The sequence below is a fragment of the Pseudophryne corroboree genome, chromosome 5, assembly GCF_028390025.1.
Source record: "Pseudophryne corroboree isolate aPseCor3 chromosome 5, aPseCor3.hap2, whole genome shotgun sequence".
Classification (NCBI taxonomy): domain Eukaryota; kingdom Metazoa; phylum Chordata; class Amphibia; order Anura; family Myobatrachidae; genus Pseudophryne; species Pseudophryne corroboree.
This window is the reverse complement of record NC_086448.1, coordinates 105,453,348-105,478,928: the sequence shown is the minus strand read 5'-3', so window position 1 is coordinate 105,478,928 and position 25,581 is coordinate 105,453,348. Positions and strand designations below refer to the sequence as shown.

At 47.0% G+C, this 25,581-nt stretch overlaps 1 protein-coding gene across 1 annotated transcript in view; it reads right to left on the bottom strand.

Moving 5' to 3' along the window:
* Nucleotides 1-25,581, bottom strand: part of LOC134927295 (macrophage mannose receptor 1-like) — a 425,485-nt gene that overhangs the window by 375,491 nt on the left and 24,413 nt on the right. Inside the window, exon 3 of the mRNA XM_063921541.1 lies at nucleotides 20,726-20,899. Coding sequence (XP_063777611.1) covers nucleotides 20,726-20,899 — 174 coding nt within the window. The remainder of the gene's footprint in view (nucleotides 1-20,725; nucleotides 20,900-25,581) is intronic.

The following is a 25,581-nucleotide window of genomic DNA, read 5'->3' as shown; positions in this document are numbered from 1 at the left end:
CAGCACAAGACAGCACTGGAATCGCCACACCACTTTCCCTCCCGCACAGACACGGAGGACGGAGACACGTCCTCTCGCTACACTCTCCAATTCCAGAGTGAAAATGGCGGCGACGCGTGGCTCCTTATATGGAATCCAAAACCCGTGAAAATCCGACAGCGGGATGATGACGTTTAGCCTCGTTTGGTTTTCGAGTCTGGCGGGAAGTCCCGAGTTGGATCCGGGCTCGGGACGTGAAGTTAGGTAGGGTTCGGTTCTTTGAGAACCGAACCCGCTCATCTCTAGACAGGACTGCCAGTATTAGGAAAACAGATAGTTTATTTATTCTGTATGATGCTAAGAAAAGAGGTTGGCCAGCATCTAAGCAGCTTATAGCCAGATAGATTGCGCCCACGATTAAGCAGGCTTATACTGGGTCTGATAGGGCTGTTCCAGTTAAGATTTCAGCTCATTCCACTAGATCAGTAGATACTTCATCATGGGCAGCGTGCAATGGGGCATCTGCAGAGCAGTTATGTGTTATGCACACCAGTGCCTGCAGGAATGTACTGGTGTCTGAACGGAGAGGGATGCAAAACAAATGAACTCACAGACAGACTGGGGAATATGACATTACGTACACAGAAGGTGATAGGGTAACAAAATAAACACAAAGTGAACAGAGAAGCCCAGAGGCTAAGAAACTGGGTGTCTCCCTAGTATTAGGAGTGCTCAGATGGAAAGAAGCAAGATGTTGTGTTTTAATACATAGAGAACCCGAAATGCTGTTGCTAAGGGCAACAGCAAAACCCTAAAGGGTTACCAACGGGTGTGGCAGTAAACTCCTTGGTCAGAGATGGAATAATAGACACAAGGAGAGTCTCCACAATCCTAGTCCTCACTTGCAGTGCACTGGTTCAGCTTACTGCCACTAAACTGACACCAGAACACCTTGCACAGTGAGAAAGGATTTTGGCAGGCAAGTCTGAGAATACAGCCGCAAACTTGCTAAATTCACAGAGTAGCAAAAGAACCCCAGCAAGTTAAACGACTGACTCCAGTCTTACTGCTAGGTCTGGATTGGCAGAGTGTAGTACCAAATCCCAAGGCCTATTTGCAGTAAGCAACAAACAAATACAAAGCTACACAGTACTGGCTAACTTTCAGGAACTGACTAACCAACAAAGATTCAGCAGCATCTGCTTAACCTGAGAAGAGGCCTTATATAGCAGGTGCTGTCCACGCCCCACTCAGACCTCACAGACTGTGAGCACAAAAACCAGCACCGGATCCCCTGCCGTGCACAAAGCCTGTAACCACTGCACAGCAAAAGACCCGAACCGGAGTATCAGCTGCGCTCAGGCCACTCCGCTAGCACTTGTCTCCCGGTTGCCATGACGACGTGGCAGCACAGGGCAGGAGACCCTAACAGTACCCCCCCTCTGACGAGGGGTCAAAGAACCGCTACCACCGGGTTTATCGGGGAACTGCGAGAAGAAAGAGCGTATCAGTCTGGGGGCATGAAGATCACAACTGCGCACCCACGACCGCTCCTCCGGGCCATACCCCTTCCAGTGCACCAAAAATGACAGCCGACCCCGAACCATCTTGGAGTCAAGAATCCTTTCAACAACAAACTCCCTCTGGCCACGTATCAGAAGAGGAGAAGGTCTTCCACTGGAAGAAGGATTACTAATCGCCCGTTTTAAAAGGGAACAATGAAATGTTTTATTGATACCCAAAGAACGGGGCAGATCTAACTGAAATGCCACCGGATTGATAACCCTAGTGATCTTATAAGGGCCGATGAACCGGGGGCCTAACTTATGAGATGGCTGTCTCAACTTCAAATTCTTGGTAGACAACCAGACGAAGTCTCCTAATTTGAAGCTGCAGGGTCTTTTCCGCTTATCAAAAACCCTTTTGGTCACTAATGACACAGACACAAGGGCTTTCTTCACTTTCCTCCAAATACCCCTAAGGACCGAAACCACAGAGGAACCACCAGGTGTGGAGTCCAGGGGGTCAAAAGAATTGGCCTTAGGATGATGCCCATACACACAAAGGAAGGGAGAGATCCCTGTAGCAGAGTGAGCCGCGTTGTTATAGGCAAACTCCGCCATGGACAGATGAGCAACCCAGTCAGTCTGACACTTGGAGACATAACACTTGAGGAACTGCTCCAAGGACTGGTTCACCCTTTCAGTCTGCCCATTAGACTGCGGATGGTAGCCTGACGACAAGCTGACAGAAATCTGGAGATCGGAACAAAATGCCCTCCAGAATTTGGCCACAAACTGGGATCCGCGGTCAGAGACCACATCAAGTGGCAACCCGTGGAGGCGCACAACATGCAGCATAAATAATTCAGACAGGCGTCTGGCCGATGGCAGCCCAACCAGTGGAACGAAGTGCGCCATCTTCGAAAACCTGTCAACGACAACCCAGATGGCTGTCATCCCCGAGGATTTGGGCAAGTCCACCACAAAATCCATTGAAATGTGGGTCCATGGCTTAGATGGAATAGAGAGTGGATGTAATGGGCCAACAGGAACCCCTCTAGGAGTCTTATTTCGGGCACAGATGTCACATGCCCGAACCCACTGATCCACATCCTTAGCCACCGAGGGCCACCACACCGCCCTAGATAGCAACTCCCGAGTTCTGGCAATACCCGGGTGACCTGCCGACTTCTTTGCATGGAATTCCAGGAACACTCGCTGTCTTAACCTAGGAGGCACAAACAAAAGACCTACCGGAAGGTCTGGAGGAGCCTGCTCCTGTGCTCTAAGGACTAATGACAAGAGGTCCTGGGTAATGCCCACTTTAATACATGATGGGGACACAATGGGCAATGGCTCCTTGGTGGTCTCCTGGATTGGAGCAAAACTCTGCGAGAGCGCATCAGCCTTGATGTTTTTTGACCCAGGGCGATATGTTATCAAAAAATTAAAGCGAGCAAAAAACAAAGCCCATCGTGCCTGCCTGGCATTGAGACGCTTCGCTGACTCTAAATATGCCAAATTCTTATGGTCGGTGAGAATTGAGACCACAAACTTAGCCCCCTCAAGCCAGTGTCTCCACTCCTCGAGTGCATCCTTAATAGCCAACAATTCCCGGTTACCCACGTCATAATTCATCTCGGCAGGTGAAAATTTACGGGAAAAGTAAGCACAGGGATGAAGGCGATTATCAGACACTCCCATCTGAGAGAGCACTGCCCCAATACCCATCTCAGAGGCATCCACCTCCACCACAAAAGGACGCTCTGGATCTGGGTGTCGCAGCACCTTGGCCGAGACAAATGCCCTTTTGAGACGGGCAAAAGCCGCTTTGGCCTCACAAGACCAGTGAGCAACATCCGCCCCTTTCTTAGTGAGTGCCACCAAGGGCGCCACTATAGACGAAAATCGTCTATAAAAATTCGCAAAGCCCAGGAAACGCTGAAGCGCCTTCAAACTAGTGGGCTGCACCCAATCCAGGACTGCCTATACCTTGGAACCCTCCATTTGGAAACCTTCTGGGGAGATAATATATCCTAGAAATGCGATTTGCTGAACTTCAAATTCGCACTTCTCCAGCTTCGCCCCAAGCCGGTGGTCTCTGAGTTTCTGGGGGACTAAGCGTACATGCTTCCGATGTTCCTCCAGGGAATGGGAGAAGATTAGGATGTCATCTAAGTATACAACTAAGAATCTATCCAAATATTCCCTGAGCACATCGTTCATGAAATCCTGGAAGACTGCCGGGGCATTACAGAGCCCAAAAGGCATCACCAAATATTCATAATGCCCTGAGTGGGTATTAAAGGCAGTCTTCCATTCATCCCCCTCTCTTATTCGGATTAGATTGTACGCACCGCGTAGGTCAATCTTAGAAAAAATGGTGGCAGTACGAAGCTGGTCAAACAAGACCGAAATGAGAGGCAGTGGGTATGAGTTTTTAATCGTGATACGGTTCAATTCCCTGAAGTCGATGCAGGGTCGCAACGAACCGTCCTTTTTACCCACGAAGAAGAACCCCGACCCAACTGGAGACTGTGAAGGTCTGATAAATCCCTTAGCCAAGTTCTCCTGAATGTACTCTGCCATAGCCTGAGTCTCAGGACGTGACAGGGAGTACAACCTGCTCTTGGGAAGTTTAGCATTCGGCAACAAATCAATGGCACAGTCATAGGGGCGATGGGGAGGTAGTACCTCTGCAACTTTTTTGGAGAACACGTCCGCAAAATCTGCATAACATCCTGGCAATCCTGGCAAACTTAGCTGCGAAAGCCTGACTGGAAGGCTCAAGCAACTCCTGAAACAATCAGTACCCCAACTAAGAATCTCCCCAGAGACCCAGTCAAATTGAGGATTGTGGGCCCTTAACCAGGGTAACCCCAACACCAATGGGGCAAAAGTACAGACAGTCACATAAAAGGACAATTTTTCAGAGTGTGTGGCTCCAATAAACAAAGAAATCTGGCTAGTGCAAGAGGTAATTTTACCTTGGGATAATGGTTCCCCGTTTAACCCACAGATCTCAATTTCCGATGCCAAGGGTACTAAGGGAACAGAGTGTTTCAGGGCGAATTGGCGGTCCATAAAAACCCCGTCGGCCCCACTGTCCACAAAGGCCTCAGTCTTGACAGTTTGACCGAGGATCTTCAAGGTCACCGGAATGATAAAAATCTTCTTGGGAAATTCTGACTTCTGGCCTGACAAGATATTTCCCATTACCCTCAGGCCCTGAAGTTTTCCGGCTTTTCTGGGCATGATACTACCACATGACCTTTATTCCCACAGTACAAACACAACCCCTGCTGTCTCCTCCGCGTCTTCTCACGCAAGGAGAGGCGGGTAGCCCCAATCTGCATAGGCTCCTCGGAAAATTCCTCAGAGTCTGAGGTTCCCTTGGGAAAGAAGGAAACCTCGGTCTCCCTTTCAAGCCTACGCTCTCTCAGCCGTCTATCCACCCGGATGAATAACTGCATGAGCTGATCCAAGCTATCAGGCAAGGGATATTGTACCAGTTGGTCTTTTATCTGGTTAGAAAGACCTCTTCGGTACTGGTGTCTCAGGGCTGGGTCATTCCACTGGGTATCATGGGCCAACCTCCGAAACTCCGTACAGTAAACCTCAACTGGCCTTCGCCCTTGCTTAAGGATCGAAATCTGAGCCTCGGCTGAGGCCGTCTTGTCAGGGTCATCATACAACATGCCCAGTGCCGTAAAAAAAGCATCAACACTTTTAAGCGACGGACAGTCAGGCTGCAACCCATATGCCCAGACCTGTGGGTCTCCTTGTAGCAAGGAAATCACTATGCCCACCCGCTGAATCTCCGACCCAGAAGACTGAGGCCTAAGCTGGAAATACAGCTTGCAGCTCTCCTTGAAACAAAAGAACTGCGAGCGATCTCCAGAAAAACGATCCGAGAGATTTACTTTCGGCTCCTTAACCCCTGAAGGTGCTGCTGCTGCGGGAGCTCCGCCAGCGGCCTGGGAGGTGTGCATTTTAATGGACAAATCATTAAATTGTCGAGTCAAGACCTGCACCTGATTGACCACCTGTTGCAAAGTATTTTGAGGGGTATGCTCCATATTCCCACAAAATTTCAACAGGAGTCTTGGGCTGCTGAATATGTTATGCACACCAGTGCCTGCAGGAATGTACTGGTGTCTGAACGGAGAGGGATGCAAAACAAATGAACTCACAGACAGACTGGGGAATATGACATTACGTACACAGAAGGTGATAGGGTAACAAAATAAACACAAAGTGAACAGAGAAGCCCAGAGGCTAAGAAACTGGGTGTCTCCCTAGTATTAGGAGTGCTCAGATGGAAAGAAGCAAGATGTTGTGTTTTAATACATAGAGAACCCGAAATGCTGTAGCTAAGGGCAACAGCAAAACCCTAAAGGGTTACCAACGGGTGTGGCAGTAAACTCCTTGGTCAGAGATGGAATAATAGACACAAGGAGGGTCTCCACAATCCTAGTCCTCACTTGCAGTGCACTGGTTCAGCTTACTGCCACTAAACTGACACCAGAACACCTTGCACAGTGAGAAAGGATTTTGGCAGGCAAGTCTGAGAATACAGCCGCAAACTTGCTAAGTTCACAGAGTAGCAAAAGAAACCCAGCAAGTTAAACGACTGACTCCAGTCTTACTGCTAGGTCTGGATTGGCAGAGTGTAGTACCAAATCCCAAGGCCTATTTGCAGTAAGCAACAAACAAATACAAAGCTACACAGTACTGGCTAACTTTCAGGAACTGACTAACTGTTAGGGTCTCCTGCCCTGTGCTGCCACGTCGTCATGGCAACCGGGAGACAAGTGCTAGTGGAGTAACCTGAGCGCAGCTGATACTCCGGTTCGGGTCTTTTGCTGTGCAGTGGTTATAGGCTCTGTGCACGGCAGGGGATCCGGTGCTGGTTTTTGTGCTCACAGTCTGTGAGGTCTGAGTGGGGCGTGGACAGCACCTGCTTTATAAGGCCTCTTTTCAGGGTAAGCAGATGCTGCTGAATCTCTGTTGGTTAGTCAGTTCATGAAAGTTAGCCAGTACTGTGTAGCTTTGTATTTGTTTGTTGCTTACTGCAAATAAGCCTGGGGATTTGGTATTACACTCTGCCAATCCAGACCTAGCAGTAAGACTGGAGTCAGTCGTTTAGCTTGCTGGGGTTCTGTTATTACTCTGTGAACTTAGCAAGTTTGCGGCTGTATTCTAACACTTGCCTGTCTAATCCTGTCTCACTGTGCTAGGTGTCAGGGGTCAGTTTAGTGGCAGTAAGCTTAAACCTGTGCACTGCAAGTGAGAATCAGGATTGTGGAGGCTCTCCTTGTGTCTATCATTCCATCTCTGACCAAGGAGTTTACTGCCACACCCGTTGGTAACCCTTTAGGGTTTTGCTGTTGCCCTTAGCAACAGCATTTCGGGTTCTCTACGTATTAAAACACAACATCTTGCTCAACATCTTGCTTTTTCTATCTGAGCAGTTCTAATACAAGGGAGATACCCAGTTCCTTAGCCTCTGGGCTTCTCTGTTCACTTTGTGTGTATTTTGTTACCCTATCACCTTCTGTGTACGTTATGTCATATTCCCCAGTTTGTCTGTGAGTCCATTTGTTTTGCATAACAGTTCAAACACCAGTACATTCCTGCAGACACTGGAGTGCATAACAGTTCTGACACCAGTACTTTCTTGCAGACACTGGTGTGCATAACATATTCAGCAGCCCAATACTCCTGTTGAAATTTTGTGGGAATATGGAGCATACCCCTCAAAATACGTTGCAACAGGTGGTCGATCAGGTGCAGGTCCTGACTCGACAATTTAATGATTTGTCCATTAAAATGCACACCTCCCAGGCTGCTGGCGGAGCTCCCGCAGCAGCAGCACCTGCAGGGGTTAAGGAGCCGAAAGTAAATCTCCCGGATCGTTTTTCTGGAGATCGCTCGCAGTTCTTTTGTTTCAAGGAGAGCTGCAAGCTATACTTCCGGCTTAGGCCTCAGTCTTCTGGGTCGGAGATTCAGCGTGTGGGCATAGTGATTTCCTTGCTGCAAGGGGACCCACAGGTCTGGGCATTTGGGTTGCAGCCTGACTGTCCGTCGCTTAAAAGTGTTGATGCTTTTTTTACGGCACTGGGCATGTTGTATGATGACCCTGACAAGACGGCTTCAGCCGAGGCTCAGATTTCGATCCTTAAGCAAGGGCGAAGGCCAGTTGAGGTTTACTGTACGGAGTTTCGGAGGTTGGCCCATGATACCCAGTGGAATGACCCAGCCCTGAGACACCAGTACCGAAGAGGTCTTTCTAACCAGATAAAGGACCAACTGGTACAATATCCCTTGCCTGATAGCTTGGATCAGCTCATGCAGTTATCCATCCGGGTGGATAGACGGCTGAGAGAGCGTAGGCTTGAAAGGGAGACTGAGATTTCCTTCCTTCCCAAGGGAACCTCAGACTCTGAGGAATTTTCTGAGGAGCCTATGCAGATTGGGGCTACCCGCCTCTCCTCGCGTGAGAAGACGCGGAGGAGACAGCAGGGGTTGTGTTTGTACTGTGGGAATAAAGGTCATGTGGTAGTATCATGCCCAGAAAAGCCGGAAAACTTCAGGGCCTGAGGGTGATGGGAAATATCCTGTCAGGCCAGAAGTCAGAATTTCCCAAGAAGACTTTTATCATTCCGGTGACCTTGAAGATCCTCGGTCAAACTGTCAAGACTGAGGCCTTTGTGGACAGTGGGGCCGACGGGGTTTTTATGGACCGCCAATTCGCCCTGAAACACTCTGTTCCCTTAGTACCCTTGGCATCGGAAATTGAGATTTGTGGGTTAAACGGGGAACCATTATCCCAAGGTAAAATTACCTCTTGCACTAGCCAGATTTCTTTGTTTATTGGAGCCACACACTCTGAAAAATTGTCCTTTTATGTGACTGTCTGTACTTTTGCCCCATTGGTGTTGGGGTTACCCTGGTTAAGGGCCCACAATCCTCAATTTGACTGGGTCTCTGGGGAGATTCTTAGTTGGGGTACTGATTGTTTCAGGAGTTGCTTGAGCCTTCCAGTCAGGCTCTCGCAGCTAAATTTGCCAGGATTGCCAGGGTGTTATGCAGATTTTGCGGACGTGTTCTCCAAAAAAGTTGCAGAGGTACTACCTCCCCATCGCCCCTATGACTGTGCCATTGATTTGTTGCCAAATGCTAAGCTTCCCAAGAGCAGGTTGTACTCCCTGTCACGTCCTGAGACTCAGGCTATGGCAGAGTATATTCAGGAGAACTTGGCTAAGGGATTTATCAGACCTTCACAGTCTCCAGTTGGGTCGGGGTTCTTCTTCGTGGGTAAAAAGGACGGTTCGTTGCGACCCTGCATCGACTTCAGGGAATTGAACCGTATCACGATTAAAAACTCATACCCACTGCCTCTCATTTCGGTCTTGTTTGACCAGCTTCGTACTGCCACCATTTTTTCTAAGATTGACCTACGCGGTGCGTACAATCTAATCCGAATAAGAGAGGGGGATGAATGGAAGACTGCCTTTAATACCCACTCAGGGCATTATGAATATTTGGTGATGCCTTTTGGGCTCTGTAATGCCCCGGCAGTCTTCCAGGATTTCATGAATGATGTGCTCAGGGAATATTTGGATAGATTCTTAGTTGTATACTTAGATGACATCCTAATCTTCTCCCATTCCCTGGAGGAACATCGGAAGCATGTACGCTTAGTCCTCCAGAAACTCAGAGACCACCGGCTTGGGGCGAAGCTGGAGAAGTGCGAATTTGAAGTTCAGCAAATCGCATTTCTAGGATATATTATCTCCCCAGAAGGTTTCCAAATGGAGGGTTCCAAGGTACAGGCAGTCCTGGATTGGGTGCAGCCCACTAGTTTGAAGGCGCTTCAGCGTTTCCTGGGCTTTGCGAATTTTTATAGACGATTTATCGCTGGATTTTCGTCTATAGTGGCGCCCTTGGTGGCACTTACTAAGAAAGGGGCGGATGTTGCTCACTGGTCTTGTGAGGCTAAAGCGGCTTTTGCCCGTCTCAAAAGGGCATTTGTTTCGGCCAAGGTGCTGCGACACCCAGATCCAGAGCGTCCTTTTGTGGTGGAGGTGGATGCCTCTGAGATGGGTATTGGGGCAGTGCTTTCTCAGATGGGAGAGTCTGATAATCGCCTTCATCCCTGTGCTTACTTTTCCCGTAAATTTTCGCCTGCCGAGATGAATTATGACGTGGGTAACCGGGAATTGTTGGCTATTAAGGATGCACTCGAGGAGTGGAGACACTGGCTTGAGGGGGCTAAGTTTGTGGTCTCAATTCTCACTGACCATAAGAATCTGGCATATTTAGAGTCAGCGAAGCGTCTCAATGCCAGGCAGGCACGATGGGCTTTGTTTTTTGCTCGCTTTAATTTTTTGATAACATATCGCCCTGGGTCAAAAAACATCAAGGCTGATGCGCTCTCGCTGAGTTTTGCTCCAATCCAGGAGACCACCGAGGAGCCGTTGCCCATTGTTTCCCCATCATGTATTAAAGTGGGCATTACCCAGGACCTCTTATCATTAGTCCTTAGAGCACAGGAGCAGGCTCCTCCAGACCTTCCGGTAGGTCTTTTGTTTGTGCCTCCTAGGTTAAGACAGCGAGTGTTCCTGGAATTCCATGCCAAGAAGTCGGCAGGTCACCCGGGTATTGCCAGAACTCGGGAGTTGCTATCTAGGGCGGTGTGGTGGCCCTCGGTGGCTAAGGATGTGGATCAGTGGGTTCGGGCATGTGACATCTGTGCCCGAAATAAGACTCCTAGAGGGGTTCCTGTTGGCCCATTACATCCACTCTCTATCCCATCTAAGCCATGGACCCACATTTCAATGGATTTTGTGGTGGACTTGCCCAAATCCTCGGGGATGACAGCCATCTGGGTTGTCGTTGACAGGTTTTCGAAGATGGCGCACTTCGTTCCACTGGTTGGGCTGCCATCAGCCAGACGCCTGTCTGAATTATTTATGCTGCATGTTGTGCGTCTCCACGGGTTGCCACTTGATGTGGTCTCTGACCGCGGATCCCAGTTTGTGGCCAAATTCTGGAGGGCATTTTGTTCCGATCTCCAGATTTCTGTCAGCTTGTCGTCAGGCTACCATCCGCAGTCTAATGGGCAGACTGAAAGGGTGAACCAGTCCTTGGAGCAGTTCCTCAGGTGTTATGTCTCCAAGTGTCAGACTGACTGGGTTGCTCATCTGTCCATGGCGGAGTTTGCCTATAACAACGCGGCTCACTCTGCTACAGGGATCTCTCCCTTCCTTTGTGTGTATGGGCATCATCCTAAGGCCAATTCTTTTGACCCCCTGGACTCCACGCCTGGTGGTTCCTCTGTGGTTTCGGTCCTTAGAGGTATTTGGCGGAAAGTGAAGAAAGCCCTTTGTCTGTGTCATTAGTGACCAAAAGGGTTTTTGATAAGCGGAAAAGACCCTGCAGCTTCAAATTAGGAGACTTCGTCTGGTTGTCTACCAAGAATTTGAAGTTGAGACAGCCATCTCATAAGTTAGGGCCCCGGTTCATCGGCCCTTATAAGATCACCAGGGTTATCAATCCGGTGGCATTTCAGTTAGATCTGCCCCGTTCTTTGGGTATCAATAAAACATTTCATTGTTCCCTTTTAAAACGGGCGATTAGTAATCCTTCTTCCAGTGGAAGACCTTCCCCTCTTCTGATACGTGGCCAGAGGGAGTTTGTTGTTGAAAGGATTCTTGACTCCAAGGTGGTTCGGGGTCGGCTGTCATTTTTGGTGCACTGGAAGGGGTATGGCCCGGAGGAGCGGTCGTGGGTGCGCAGTTGTGATCTTCATGCCCCCAGACTGATACGCTCTTTCTTCTCGCAGTTCCCCGATAAACCCGGTGGTAGGGGTTCTTTGACCCCTCGTCAGAGGGGGGGTACTGTTAGGGTCTCCTGCCCTGTGCTGCCACGTCGTCATGGCAACCGGGAGACAAGTGCTAGTGGAGTAACCTGAGCGCAGCTGATACTCCGGTTCGGGTCTTTTGCTGTGCAGTGGTTATAGGCTCTGTGCACGGCAGGGGATCCGGTGCTGGTTTTTGTGCTCACAGTCTGTGAGGTCTGAGTGGGGCGTGGACAGCACCTGCTTTATAAGGCCTCTTTTCAGGGTAAGCAGATGCTGCTGAATCTCTGTTGGTTAGTCAGTTCATGAAAGTTAGCCAGTACTGTGTAGCTTTGTATTTGTTTGTTGCTTACTGCAAATAAGCCTGGGGATTTGGTATTACACTCTGCCAATCCAGACCTAGCAGTAAGACTGGAGTCAGTCGTTTAGCTTGCTGGGGTTCTGTTATTACTCTGTGAACTTAGCAAGTTTGCGGCTGTATTCTAACACTTGCCTGTCTAATCCTGTCTCACTGTGCTAGGTGTCAGGGGTCAGTTTAGTGGCAGTAAGCTTAAACCTGTGCACTGCAAGTGAGAATCAGGATTGTGGAGGCTCTCCTTGTGTCTATCATTCCATCTCTGACCAAGGAGTTTACTGCCACACCCGTTGGTAACCCTTTAGGGTTTTGCTGTTGCCCTTAGCAACAGCATTTCGGGTTCTCTACGTATTAAAACACAACATCTTGCTTTTTCTATCTGAGCAGTTCTAATACAAGGGAGATACCCAGTTCCTTAGCCTCTGGGCTTCTCTGTTCACTTTGTGTGTATTTTGTTACCCTATCACCTTCTGTGTACGTTATGTCATATTCCCCAGTTTGTCTGTGAGTCCATTTGTTTTGCATAACAGTTCAAACACCAGTACATTCCTGCAGACACTGGAGTGCATAACAGTTCTGACACCAGTACTTTCTTGCAGGCACTGGTGTGCATAACACTAACCAACAAAGATTCAGCAGCATCTGCTTTACCTGAGAAGAGGCCTTATATAGCAGGTGCTGTCCACGCCCCACTCAGACCTCACAGACTGTGAGCACAAAAACCAGCACCGGATCCCCTGCCGTGCACAAAGTCTGTAACCACTGCACAGCAAAAGACCCGAACCGGAGTATCAGCTGCGCTCAGGCCACTCCGTTAGCACTTGTCTCCCGGTTGCCATGACGACGTGGCAGCAGAGGGCAGGAGACCCTAACATTATGTAGAGCAGCAACATAGTCATCCATTCATACTTTAACCATATTTTACAGTTTTCATGACTTTGCGCCCAGGGAATCTGACTTTGGGCATAAAGCAGCGGCGGAACTTGTGCTTGTGCAAGCAGTGCAGTGCACCGAGGCCCAGCGTTAAGAAGGGGCCCACAGCCGGCAGCAGTGTAATGAGTCACACTGACTAATTACACACTGCGCTACAGGCCTTAACACAGAAGGAAGCCGCCCTGGACGTGAGCGCACAGCACCAGCAAGTGAGAAGGGTAAGCTCATCACCCTTCATCTCGGCACCGCGCTGCTGCCACTTCCTCCAGGCTCCTGGCCTCTGCCGCCGCTGCATGCTGGGAAAAGGGGGAGGGAGGAGGGACAGTCATGGCAGCAGTGTGTGTGGAGTGTGAGGACTGGGAGACGTCGGCTCAGCCGCAGTGAGGAGCCTTACAGGAGCAAGGAGGTGCAAAGTATGTTGTACACACATGCAAATGCTGGCTGTGTGTGTATTTATTTAGCTGTGTGTGTTTTGCTATGGGTGTATGTGTTTTGCTAGGGATGTATGTGAGTGTGTTTTGCTATGGGTGTATGTGTGTGTTTTGCTATGGGTGTATGTGTGTGTGTTTTGCTATGGTGTGTGTGTGTGTGTGTGTGTGTGTGTGTGTGTGTGTGTGTGTTTTGCTATGGGGTGTGTATGTATTTTGCTCTTGGTGTATGTGTGTGTATACTGTATTTTTTTGCTATGGGTGTGTGTTTGTGTATATATGTGTTTTGCTATGTGTGTTTAGTAGTGTGTGTGTTTGTCAATTTTGCTATGGATGTGTGGTGTGTATATGTATTTTGCTGTGTGTGTGTGTGTGTGTTTACTATGTGTGTGTATACAGTATACTGTATATCCATATCTACAGATGTAGCTACGCTCACGACTAGTGTTCCAATGACTATGAAGTGTGCGTGCGCTATAGAGAGAACGTCGGCTGCGACTTAGCACAGCACGGCGTTCATTGAAGCTTGTCGCAATGTGTATGCCCATACCAACGCATCGCGGCAAAGATGAGGCTGGCTACATCTGTTTCTATCTAGCTCACATTCCTGGTAGTTAATGTTGGTGTGCACCAGGGGCGGAACTACCGCCAGTGCAGGCAGTGCCTTGCCCTGGGGCCTACCGCTGTCCAGGGGCCCAAAGCATATAATGAGTCAAACTGACTCATTACATGCCGCTGTGTGCTGCGGGCAACCGCCTCCCGCAGCACACAGCCGCCCAAAGAGGAGAGGAGAAGAGCGCAGCGGCACGGAGGAGAAGGAGGAGGAGGGAGGTGGAGGAGGGAGCCGCAGCAGCGCTGTGTAATTGGTAGAGGCGCTGCTGCTGCTGTCGCTCTGCTTCACCATAGGCTGCCCTCCGCCGCTGTGAATGCTCCCTCCTCCTCCTTCTCCCCTGCCCGGGATCTTTGGAGAAGCTGCACCGAGGAGCCTGAGCCAGCGGAGAGAGTAAGTATAATTCTCTTTCTTTCTTTCTTTCTTTCTTTCTTTCTTTCTTTCTTTCTTTTTTTCTTTCCTGTCTGCCTTAATGTGAAAAAAGGGGGATGCTGTCTACCGTAATGTGTAAAAAGGGGGGCGCTGTCTGCCGTAATGTGTAAAAAGGGGGATGCTGTCTGCCGTAATGTGTAAAAAAGGGGACGCTGTCTGCCGTAATGTCTAAAACAGGGGATGCTGTCTGCCGTATTGTGTAAAAAAGGGCACGCTGTCTGCCGCAATGTGTAAAAAAGGGCACGCTGTCTGCCGTAATGTGTAAAAAGGGGACTCTGCCTGCCGTAATGTGTAAAAAAGGGGACGCTGTCTGCCGTAATGTGTTAAAAGGGCACGCTGTCTGCCTTAATGTGTAAAAAAGGGAACGCTGTCTGCCGTAATGTGTAAAAAGGGGACGCTGTCTGCCGTAATGATAAAGATAATTAGGAGCGCTTAAATATATAAATTATGTGTTGAACGCACATACCTGTGAAAAAAGAAATGGTTAATATCAATGTTACAGCTCTTTTGTGATTAGGTGGTAAAATGGAGATAATTAGCGGTATTAGTTTCCTAATTATCTTTATCTTTTTCTTCTTGTATTTGTTATATGGAGCTGCTGACATAACATATACAAGCGCGGCAATTATCATATTATTACTGTCTGCCGTAATGTGTAAAAGGGGGACTCTGTCTGCCGTAATGTGTAAAAAGGGGACTCTGCCTGCCGTAATGTGAAAAAAAGGGGACGCTGTCTGCCGTAATGTGTAAAAAGGGAACGCTTGTCAGGTCTCTAGGTTTGTCTGTCCCCGGCGGGGGCGCTAGTTGGTCAGTGTTGGTCTGATGGATAAAACGTGGAGGCAATATAATAGTCTTGCGCATAGGCGCTGATGTTTAATTGACACTGAGCAGATGGAATAACACAGTATAAACCGAAAGCCGGTGATGAAATGACAATGGTTGATAACTGGATTAAATAGCTGAGGTCTCTTGCAAATGAAAAGTGAAATAACAAAACTGAAGGCAGATGATATAAGTAAAGTCCAACAGTACTTGATAGCACACAGTCTCTGTATAATGTAAGATTAAGTAACTTGAAAGGTGAGACTCCGGTAAGTATAAGGAACACTCAGTCTCTATTAAGCACACAAGTCCAGATAGTTTTACTAGGCACAAACAGGAAACAGTCTCTAAGCCATCAATAAGAATGCTGTTGAAATGCACAGATGGAACACAGATAGCCAGTGTATAAATGGGATGGTAATACGAACACCTGAGGAGAGTCTCTGCTGCTGGTGATTGTGGCTGGATGGAGTTGGAGTCCGGAGTTTAACAGGAGAGCTGTGAGAATGAAGACTGGAACAAATGGAAGTAACCATGGGGATCGCTGGAAACAGGAACCAGAAGAACTAAGGCACACGGTGTGTGACTTGTTGTCGGAGGCAATGTGAGAGAGCCACAAGCTGGAAGTCTGCCGTAATGTGTAAAAAAGGGCATGCTGTCTGCCTTAATGTGTAAAAAAGGGTATGCTGTCAGCCATAATGTGTAGAAAGGGCACGCTGTCTGCCGTAATGTGTAAAAACGGGACTCTGTCTGCCGTAATGTGTAAAAAGGAGGATGCTGTCTGCCGTAATGTGTAAAAAGGGCACACTGTCTGCCTTAATGTGTAAAAAAGGGGACGCTGTCTGCCGTAATGTGTAAAAAAGGACTCTGTCTGGCGTAATGTGTAAAATGGGGGACACTGTCTGCTTTAATGTGTAAAAAGGGGACGCTGTCTGCCTTAATGTGTAAAAAGGGGGACATTGTCGGCCTTAATGTGTAAAAAGGGGACACTGTCTGCCTTAATGTGTAAAAAGGGGACGCTGTCTGCCGTAATGTGTAAAAAGGGGACGCTGTCTACCGTAATGTGTAAAAAGGGGAATCTGTCCGCCATAAGGTGTAAAAGGGGCTCTACCTGGTGTAGTGGTGCTACTGTGCGGCATAATTTGAATAATGGAGATTACTGTGCACCGTTATATGAATTGGTATTATTTTGTGGCCACACCCCTTCCCCATGAAGCCACGTCCCTATATTTTTTGCGCGCGCCCACGGCGCGCAGTGTCCCTGTTTTGCATGTAGGGGTGGGGCTCCGATGCCATTTCTTGCACACAGTGCTAAATTGTCTAGTTACAGCATTGTTGCTAGGTATCCATTTATCTGGCCCTGAGCAGGTCCCCCTCACCAGATTCTCTCCAGGGGTGAGGGGGTGGACTTGGATGGGATGGGGGGGGTAGCAAAGCATTTTGTCGCACCTGGGCCCACCGTTCGCTAGTTCCGCCACTGGTGTGCACATCAGGTAGACACTGGCATAACGTGTATAATGCTCTCTACTGTGTGACATAACGTTTATAATGCTCTCTGTTGTGTGACGTAACGTGTATAAGGCTCATTACTGTGTGGCGTAACGTGTATAAGACTCTCTACTGTGTGGCGTACCGTGTACAAGGATCTCTACTGTGTTATGTAACGTGTTATAGGCTCTCTACTGTGTGACGTAACGTGTATAAGGCTCTCTACTGTGTGGCGTACCGTGTATAAGGCTCTCTACTGTGTGGCATAACATGTATAAAGCTTTTACTGTGTGATGTGCCGTGTATAAGGATCTCTACTGTGTGGCGTAATGTGTATAAGACTCTCTACTGTGTGGCGCAACGTGTATAAGGCTCTCTATTGTTTGATGTAAGGTGTATAATGCTCTCTACTGTGTGGCGTAATGTGACTTTAGAGTACTATTGTATGGCGACACCCTTCTCCGTGAGACAAAACACCATTTTCTGGGTGATGCGCTTCACCTATTTATAATATGGGAGGGGGGCCCAATGCATATTGTTGCACCTGGGCCCACCATTCTCTAGTTCCGCCACTGGCATAAAGTATTAACTTCAGAAAGTCTGTTCGCATCCTTCCCTATGGGCAGCTTTTGTACATGATTAAGGATTGTCCCCCATATGAAGGAAAGAGAAACAAGATTTTTTGGTACTTATCAGTTATATATCTTTCTCTGACTCTCTACTGTGTGGCATTACGTGTATAAGGATCTCTACTGTGTAACGTGTATAAGGATCTCTACTGTGTGACGTAATGTGTATAAGGATCTCTACTGTGTGACGTAACGTGTATAAGGCTCTCTACTGTGTGATGTAACGTGTATAAGGATCTCTACTGTGTGACATAACGTGTACAAGGATCTCTACTGTGTGACGTAACGTGTATAAGGCTCTCTACTGTGTGACGTAACGTGTATAAGGCTCTCTACTGTGTGACGTAACGTGTATAAGGCTCTCTACTGTGTGACATAACGTGTATAAGGATCTCTACTGTGTGACATAACGTGTATAAGGCGCTCTACTGTGTGACATAACGTGTACAAGGATCTCTACTGTGTGACGTAACGTATATAAGGATCTCTACTGTGTGACGTAACGTGTATAAGGCTCTCTACTGTGTGACATAATGTGTATAAGGATCTCTACTGTGTGGCGTAACGTGTATAAGGCTCTCTACTGTGTGACGTAACGTGTATACGGATCTCTACTGTGTGGCGTAACATGTATAAGGCTCTCTACTGTGTGAAGTAACGTCTATAATGCTCTCTACTGTGTGACACAACGTGTATAAGGCTCATTACTGTGTGGCGTAACGGGTATAAGACTATCTACTGTGTGGCGTACCGTGTACAAGGATCTCTACTGTGTGATGTAACGTGTTATAGGCTCTCTACTGTGTGACGTAACGTGTATAAGGCTCTCTACTGTGTGGCATACCGTGTATAAGGCTCTCTACTGTGTGGCATAACATGTATAAGGCTTTTACTGTGTGATGTACCGTGTATAAGGATCTCTACTGTGTGGCGTAATGTGTATAAGGCTCTCTACTGTGTGGCGCAACGTGTATAAGGCTCTCTATTGTTTGATGTAAGGTGTATAATGCTCTCTACTGTGTGGCATAATGTGACTTTAGAGTACTATTGTATGGCGACACCCTTCTCCGTGAGACAAAACACCATTTTCTGGGTGATGCGCTTCACCTATTTATAATATGGGAGGGGGGCCCAATGCATATTGTTGCACCTGAGCCCACCATTCTCTAGTTCCGCCACTGGCATAAAGTATTAACTTCAGAAAGTCTGTTCGCATCCTTCCCTATGGGCAGCTTTTGTACATGATTAAGGATTGTCCCCCATATGAAGGAAAGAGAAACAAGATTTTTTGGTACTTATCAGTTATATATCTTTCTCTGACTTCATCTGGGGGACACTTCCTTCTCTCTCATGTTGGTTGTATATATGAAAGGATGCAAATCGCTTTTTCTTCAACCTATCCTTGAGCCTTTTTAAGTTCAAACTGAGGAGTGCTGGAGGGGAGGAGATTATGGGGGTCATTCCGAGTTGATCACACGTAGCAACTTTTTGCTGCTCGTGCCTGACGCCGCCTATGGGGGAGTATATTTTAGCATAGCAGGGCTGCGATCGCATGTGCAGCCCTGCTAAGCTAAAATAGTTTCAAGCAAAACAAGACCAGCTCTGAAGCTACTTACCAGTGCAACGGATCCAGTGATGAAGGTCCCGGCTGTGACGTCAGACATCCGCCCTCCAAACGCTTGGACACGCCTGCGTTTGACTTACCATGCCTGGGAAACGGTGAGTAGACGCCCCGATCCTCCTTCCCGCTTTCAATCTTCTTGCGATCGCGCCTGCGATCACTTTCATCGGTCCTGGCGTCGTTGCCCGGCGACGGCCATCGCTGGGCAACGACCGTCGCTGGGCAACGACACGCATGCGCAATGTGAGCGCTGCGCAGCCGCAGTTCCGAACCGTTTGCACCGCAGCGAAGAACTGCTGCATGTGAACGGGTCGGAATGACCCCCTATATATAGCAAAGGAGTTATTAAGAGTCATTAAGTGATGACGACTCTATCCTTCACTAACCGCATGGTTAAGAAGTGTCCCCCAGATGTAGTCAGAGAAAGAGATCTAACTGGTATCACAAAAATCTTGTTTACCTTCATCTATTAACCCATGACAACCTTAACCTTGAAATTGGTCATCACTATATTGCTTGGAAGATCCTACTAAACTAAGACCAACACTTTTCAAGTCAGACTCCCTACAAAACATCTAATTAAAGGAAACAGCAATATGAATCTATGGTGGTCATTCCGAGTTGTTCGCTCAGTAAATTTTTTCGCATTGCAGCAATTTTCCACTTAGTGCGCATGCGCAATGTCCGCAGTGCGACTGCGCCAAGTAAATTTGCTATGCAGTTAGGATTTTTACTCACGGCTTTTTCATCGTTCTGGTGATCGTAATGTGATTGACAGGAAGTTTCTGGGCGGAAACTGGCCGTTTTATGGGTGTGTGTGTGAAAAAACGCTACCGTTTCTGGGAAAAACGTGGGAGTGGCCGGAGAAACGGAGGAGTGTCTGGGCGAACGCTGGGTGTGTTTGTGACGTCAAACCAGGAACAACAAGCACTGAACTGATCGCAGATGCCGAGTAAGTGTGGAGCTACTCAGAAACTGCTAAGAGGTGTGTAATCGCAATTTTGAGAATCTTTCGTTTGCAATTTTAAGAAGCTAAGATTCACTCCCAGTAGGTGGCGGCTTAGCGTGTGCAATGCTGCTAAAATCAGCTTGCGAGCGAACAACTCGGAATGAGGGCCTATATAATATTTAAACGCAGCACACTACAGTAGCAATAAGTGAAGTATAAGCAAAGTATTTTGCAAACTTCGTAAGTACAGGATTACTGCGCAAACAAAACTTCACGTTAGCAAAAGGCATAGGTGAGTCCTAGTCACCCATCCTGCTCCCCCAACCCACCTTCCCCCTTATCCCATGGTGGTAGGTTCCCCAAGTGTTCACTAAAAGTTCACAAAATGTGTCCTTTCTTACTATTGCTTCAGTTGCACCAAATATCCCATCTTAGAGCACCAGGTCATGAGCCACTCAGGTTCTTTACATTAACAGCACTTCTCAGCCAGGGTGTGCTGAGCCGGTCTGCTGCCTAAGGCTGCCCCTGAATTGACACTCTCCTCATCCCTTATGGACACAATAATGAACATATGCCAAATATCTCCCACCGCTATCAGCTCCTCTTCTATGACAGGAGCTGAGTGCTGTAGAAGACTTTCACGCTGCAGCACCCGGCTCCTGTCACTGCAAAGGAGCCTACATTTTGGTGTCACACCCGGGTGCCGGATGCACCCCCCGCACCCGCCTTGTGATGCCACTGGTGACTACATCCCCTTTTAAGCATTATTAGATCTACTGCAGGGTTTGGTATCATTAATCTAGGCTTCTACATCAGAACATTTGGCTTGTTAATAAGGAATGTCCTTAATTATCCTGACCCCCAAAGCTTGCTGCCATAGATATTTGGCTTGTGGCTTTTGTTATGTGTACCTCCTTGGCACCATGTAAGTAAAAAGAAAAAAAAAGACATTTTTATGTGTCTGCGTCCAGTAAGTGGCTTCTAAACACGTCCCAAGCAGAACACATCTGTCACATCTTACACGTATATAAAAATACATTAGTCTGCCACAAGTATAGCCTTGAATTTCCCCCACATCTTGGTATGAATCTGTGAATGAAGGTTACACTTACCTTTAGATGGACAGAATCCAAATAACTTGTCTTTGTCAAAATCTGCAGTCGTAGAGCACCAGAGCCTTCTTATGGGGCTTCCTGCAAGCGTGCAATCCACATACCACTGGGAATTATATTTGAAGGGGAACACGCAGGGCTGACCATTAGAATTTCCCTTTAGAGTGTATAATTCTGCGGAATATAATATTACAACATGGTTTGGATTTGAGGAGCTGGGCATTTTCATTCATTAAAAAATAGAACTGGTCAGAAACAGAAAGTACTGTAATTGATACAGTATGTAAAGTCTGATTATGTTCCTATCAATAATCTATATCATTTTAAATATTACATCTGGATTCTCTACAGCATATACTGGAATACAGAGACATGCTAAATGTATGTAAGCTTTGCCCTCACAATGGGCCATATGTACTAAGCCTTGAAAAGTGATCAACTGCACAGTGATAAAGTACCAACCAACCAGCTCCTGTCTTTTTTCAAACCCAGCCTGCAACATGGCAGTTAGAAGCTGATTGGCTGGTACTTTATTACTGTGCAATTTATCATGTTTGAAGGCTTAGTACATCTCCCCCAATGAACTCTGTTTGTTGATAGTTGGCAACATTAACAGTATACACCAGGAAATGTCATTGAATGCAAATAAATTGTGTTAAACTATGGTTATGTATCCTTTTCAACCATGATAATCTCTTTTTTTGGTGTGAAAGAGAGACCTAGCAGTAGAGTGCAACAAAGTTATATGACCCAGACAAGCCAAGAGGTTTCCACCAATGATAAGGGTAAGCACGGTCTTAATAACAATATCTCAGAACAATGAAAGATTATGTTTTACTGGCCCTTCAATAAAAGATACATTATTTCTAAAAAATATAAAGAAATCTTTAAAGACAAGTGGACTAGTTGGGCAACACTACACGTATTTTACTCATCCAGAAACAAAAAGGTTTTCTGTGACCTCTATGAAAAACCTATGTGTCATGTTCAGGCAGGACTGACTCCCCTACTCAAGGTCTGCTCAGTTACTATCTCACCATCTGCAATATACTGTATATGGACAACAGCGGTTAGGTCCGATTAGGCTTGTGCTTGAATTTTCAGTTTTACATATAATTTATCTCATAAACTACAGATCAAAGTTATTTTAGAAATATACACACTCAGTGATCAGTTTTGCACATTTATTCACTGCTCAAAGATAATTTGGATGGGACTGGAATGCAATCCCAACGGACGGGGTGCTGGCAGTTATAATAATGATGCTGGCATCCCGATGTTCAAGATCCCGACAGGGGTGAGGTAAGTATTTTAACTCCTCCCCACCCCCTAACCCTAACCCTCCCTTACCACAGTCTAACCATAACCTCCCCCCTCAGTGCCTAAACCTAACCCTCCCCCCTTTCCTCAGCCTAACCCTTACCTCAGCCCTTAGTGCCTAAACCTAACCATCCCCCACCTGGAGCCTATCCCTAACCCTCCTGGCTATACTTACCTGCAGGATTCCGGTTGTTGGGATTCCAGTTTCAGGATCCTGAACTGTTCTGGATTCCGGTGTTAGTGTTCTGACGGGTATCGGAATTCCTGCTTTGGTATTCAGCCGGTATCCTGAATGTACTGTATATCTTTTAATTCTATACTTTAAAACTTCCTCACTCTTTGTTTGTATTGGATCTTCAAAAGACTTATACAGGATCTGCAAATATGGTTAAACTGTTTTATATAAGATAAATGTTGTATCAATGGCGATAGTTGGCAGTCTGGGATATGCCATGCAGATCCAAACTTACATGGAGCTGGAAATCCTGCAAGCAGTAACTGCCCATAAAAAAAAAAAAAAATTATCTGGAGAGAAATAATGTATACTCTACAATCTGGATCTGGAATCAGGAACTAGCACCAGGCCTATAATCTCCAACGCCCAGAGCCAAGAACTGGCGCTATAGTTACCAACATACTTAAAGGAGAAACTAGAAGTGTCTTTAATCACCAACTGCCAGATCAAGCCTGCAATTATGAGTGTAAGCCAAGGACTAGCACAGTGACTATAAGGAACTAGCACAGTGTCTGCAATCTCCAATAACCTGGAAGCAGCTCAGTGCCTATAATCATCCATCAACTGGAGTTAGGGGCTAGCACAGTGCCTACAAACACCAAGCACCTGGAGTAAGGAATTAGCACAGTGCCTGTTACCATCAATCACCCGGAACTAGAACTAGCACAGTGCCAGCACTCACCAATCACCTGGAGTCAGTAACTAACACAGTGCCTGCACTCAATCACCTGGAGTCAGTAACTAGCACAGTGCCTGCACTCACCAATCACCTGGAGTCAGTAACTAGCACAGTTCCTGCACTCACCAATCACCAGGAGTAAGGAACTAACACAGTTCCTGCACTCACCAATCACCTGGAGTAAGGAACTAGCACAGTGCCTGCACTCACCAATCATCTGGTGGAGTCAGGAACTAGCACAGTGCTTGCACTCACCAATCACCTGAAGTCAGTAACTAGCACAGTGCCTGCACTCACCAATCACCTGGAGTCAAGAACTAGCACAGTGGCTATAAACACAAAGCACCAGTCCTCACCAATAACCTGGAACTGGAAAAGTGCATATAATCATAAATCACCTGGAGCAAGGAACTAGCACAGTGCCTATAATCACCAATCACCTGGAGACAGGAACTAGATCAGTTTCTATAATCATCATCAATATCTTGGAGTCTGGAACTAGCACAGTATCTATAAACACAAAGCATCTGGAGAAAGGAATAAGGACAGTGCGTGTACTCATCAATCACCTGGACCTAGCACAGTGCCTATAACATTTAATCATTTGTAGTCAGCAACTAGCACAGGGCCTGTAATAACCAATTAGCTGGAGTCAGCAACTAAAACAGTGCATGTATCTATAGGTATGTATCCCCAACAGCTACAATTAGTCCAGTGTGCTGCGTATCCAGTGGTGTTACAAGCTGGGTGCCACTCTCGGAAGGGGTGACACCACAGTGCCGGCTCTTCTGCAGTGCTGCAGGGTGATATTCCTCTGCAGCACTCGTCTCCTGTCATACATAGAAACATAGAATTTGATGGCAGATAAGAACCACTTGGCCCATCTAGTCTGCCCCTTTTTTATCCTTTAGGTAATCTCAACCCTCTTTGAACCTTAATTCTTTGTAAGGATGTTCATATGCCTATCCCAAGCATGTTTAAATTGCTCTACAGTCTTAGCCTCTACCACCTCTGGTGGGAGGCTATTCCACTTATCCACTACCATTTCTGTGAAGTAATGTTTCCTTAAATTTCCCCTGAACCTCCCCCCCCTCCAGTCTCAGTGTATGTCCTCGAGTTCTAATACTTCTCTTCTTTTGAAGAATGTTTCCCTTCTGAACTTTGATAAGAACCTTGATATATTTGAAAGTTTCTATCATGTCCCCCCTTTCCCTTCTGTCCTCCAAACTATACATGTTAAGATCTTTTAGCCTTTCCGGGTAAGTTTTGTGATGTAGGCCATGCACCATTTTAGTTGCCCTTCTTTGTACACTCTCTAATGTATTTATATCCTTCTGGAGATACAGTATGGCATGCAGTACTGGACACAGTACTCCAGATGAGGCCGTACCAATGACCTATACAGTGGCATTATTACTTCTTTTTTCCTGCCACTGATTCCTCCCCCTATGCAACCAAGCATCTGACTTGCCTTTCTCATTGCTTTGTTGCATTGTTCCCTGCCTCTAAGTTACTTGAAATAGTGACTCCTAAATCCCTTTCCTCCTCAGTAGTTTCCATTATAGTACTCTTGATACTATATTTAGCCTTTGGGTTTTTGAGACCCAAGTGCATGATTTAGCATTTTTAGCATTAAACTGTAGTTGCCACGTTCTTGACCATTTCTCAAGCCTGAAGAGCCGGCATTGCACTCAGCCCAGTCTCCAGGGGTAGCCAGCATCTCCGGCGATGGTGGACACCACCCCAGAGTGAAGAAACGGAGATCCCTGCGAGGCCATGCCCTCTTTTATTAGACCATGTCCCCATTTTGGATGGCTCCACCTCCAGCGTGGGGGAGATGGTGCAGAATGCGCACCGGGTGTTATCACAGCTGGTGACGCCTCTGCCGCTATCTTATGTATCCGTCTACTCCGTAACTCTTACTTAATGTAGATTGTCAGCTGGCATGCACACCATTACTTTCTGTTTCATGTCATTGTAGATTATTTCTTTGTATCATGGTCCCCTCAATGTTTAGTGCTAAGGGTGGTATTAGTCCCAATGTGATTTTGGCTGATCAAAACGTCCGGATATCGTGATTTATGAATGATGGCTATTGCGGTATCCAATTAGAGGCCGTTTTGATCGGCCGAAAATGGACCCGCAATAATGACCAAAGTTCATAAATTGCGATATCCGGACATTTTGATAAGCCCCCGATCCCATGTGTTATCGCGCTCTGGTGGCCCCTTATCGCGAATTATGCTAATCCCCGATAAGTGTCGGCATCAGGGCTAATAAGATAACACCCCAGTGATTCTATTAGCAGCGGTAAAGTACCGCTGCTAATAGGATACCGCCATATATAGTATGTTGATGCAATAAAAAGAAAACAACAATAATAACAACTAATAATATGTACTATTTCAAAGTCTCTGAGAAGCATTATAATTTATTACATGGGTAAAGTAAATATTTTCTTATCTGGGCTCCTTGTGGACATTGCAGTTAAAGGTCTTTGTTGACAGTTGCAGGGACGCAAGAGGGGTGATACTAATCGCCCAAGCCCGTGCTTGTCTGAAGGGCCCAGGTGGAGGCAGACATGGTGTGGCTACTCCCCGCCAGGGCCCTCAAATTGACCCA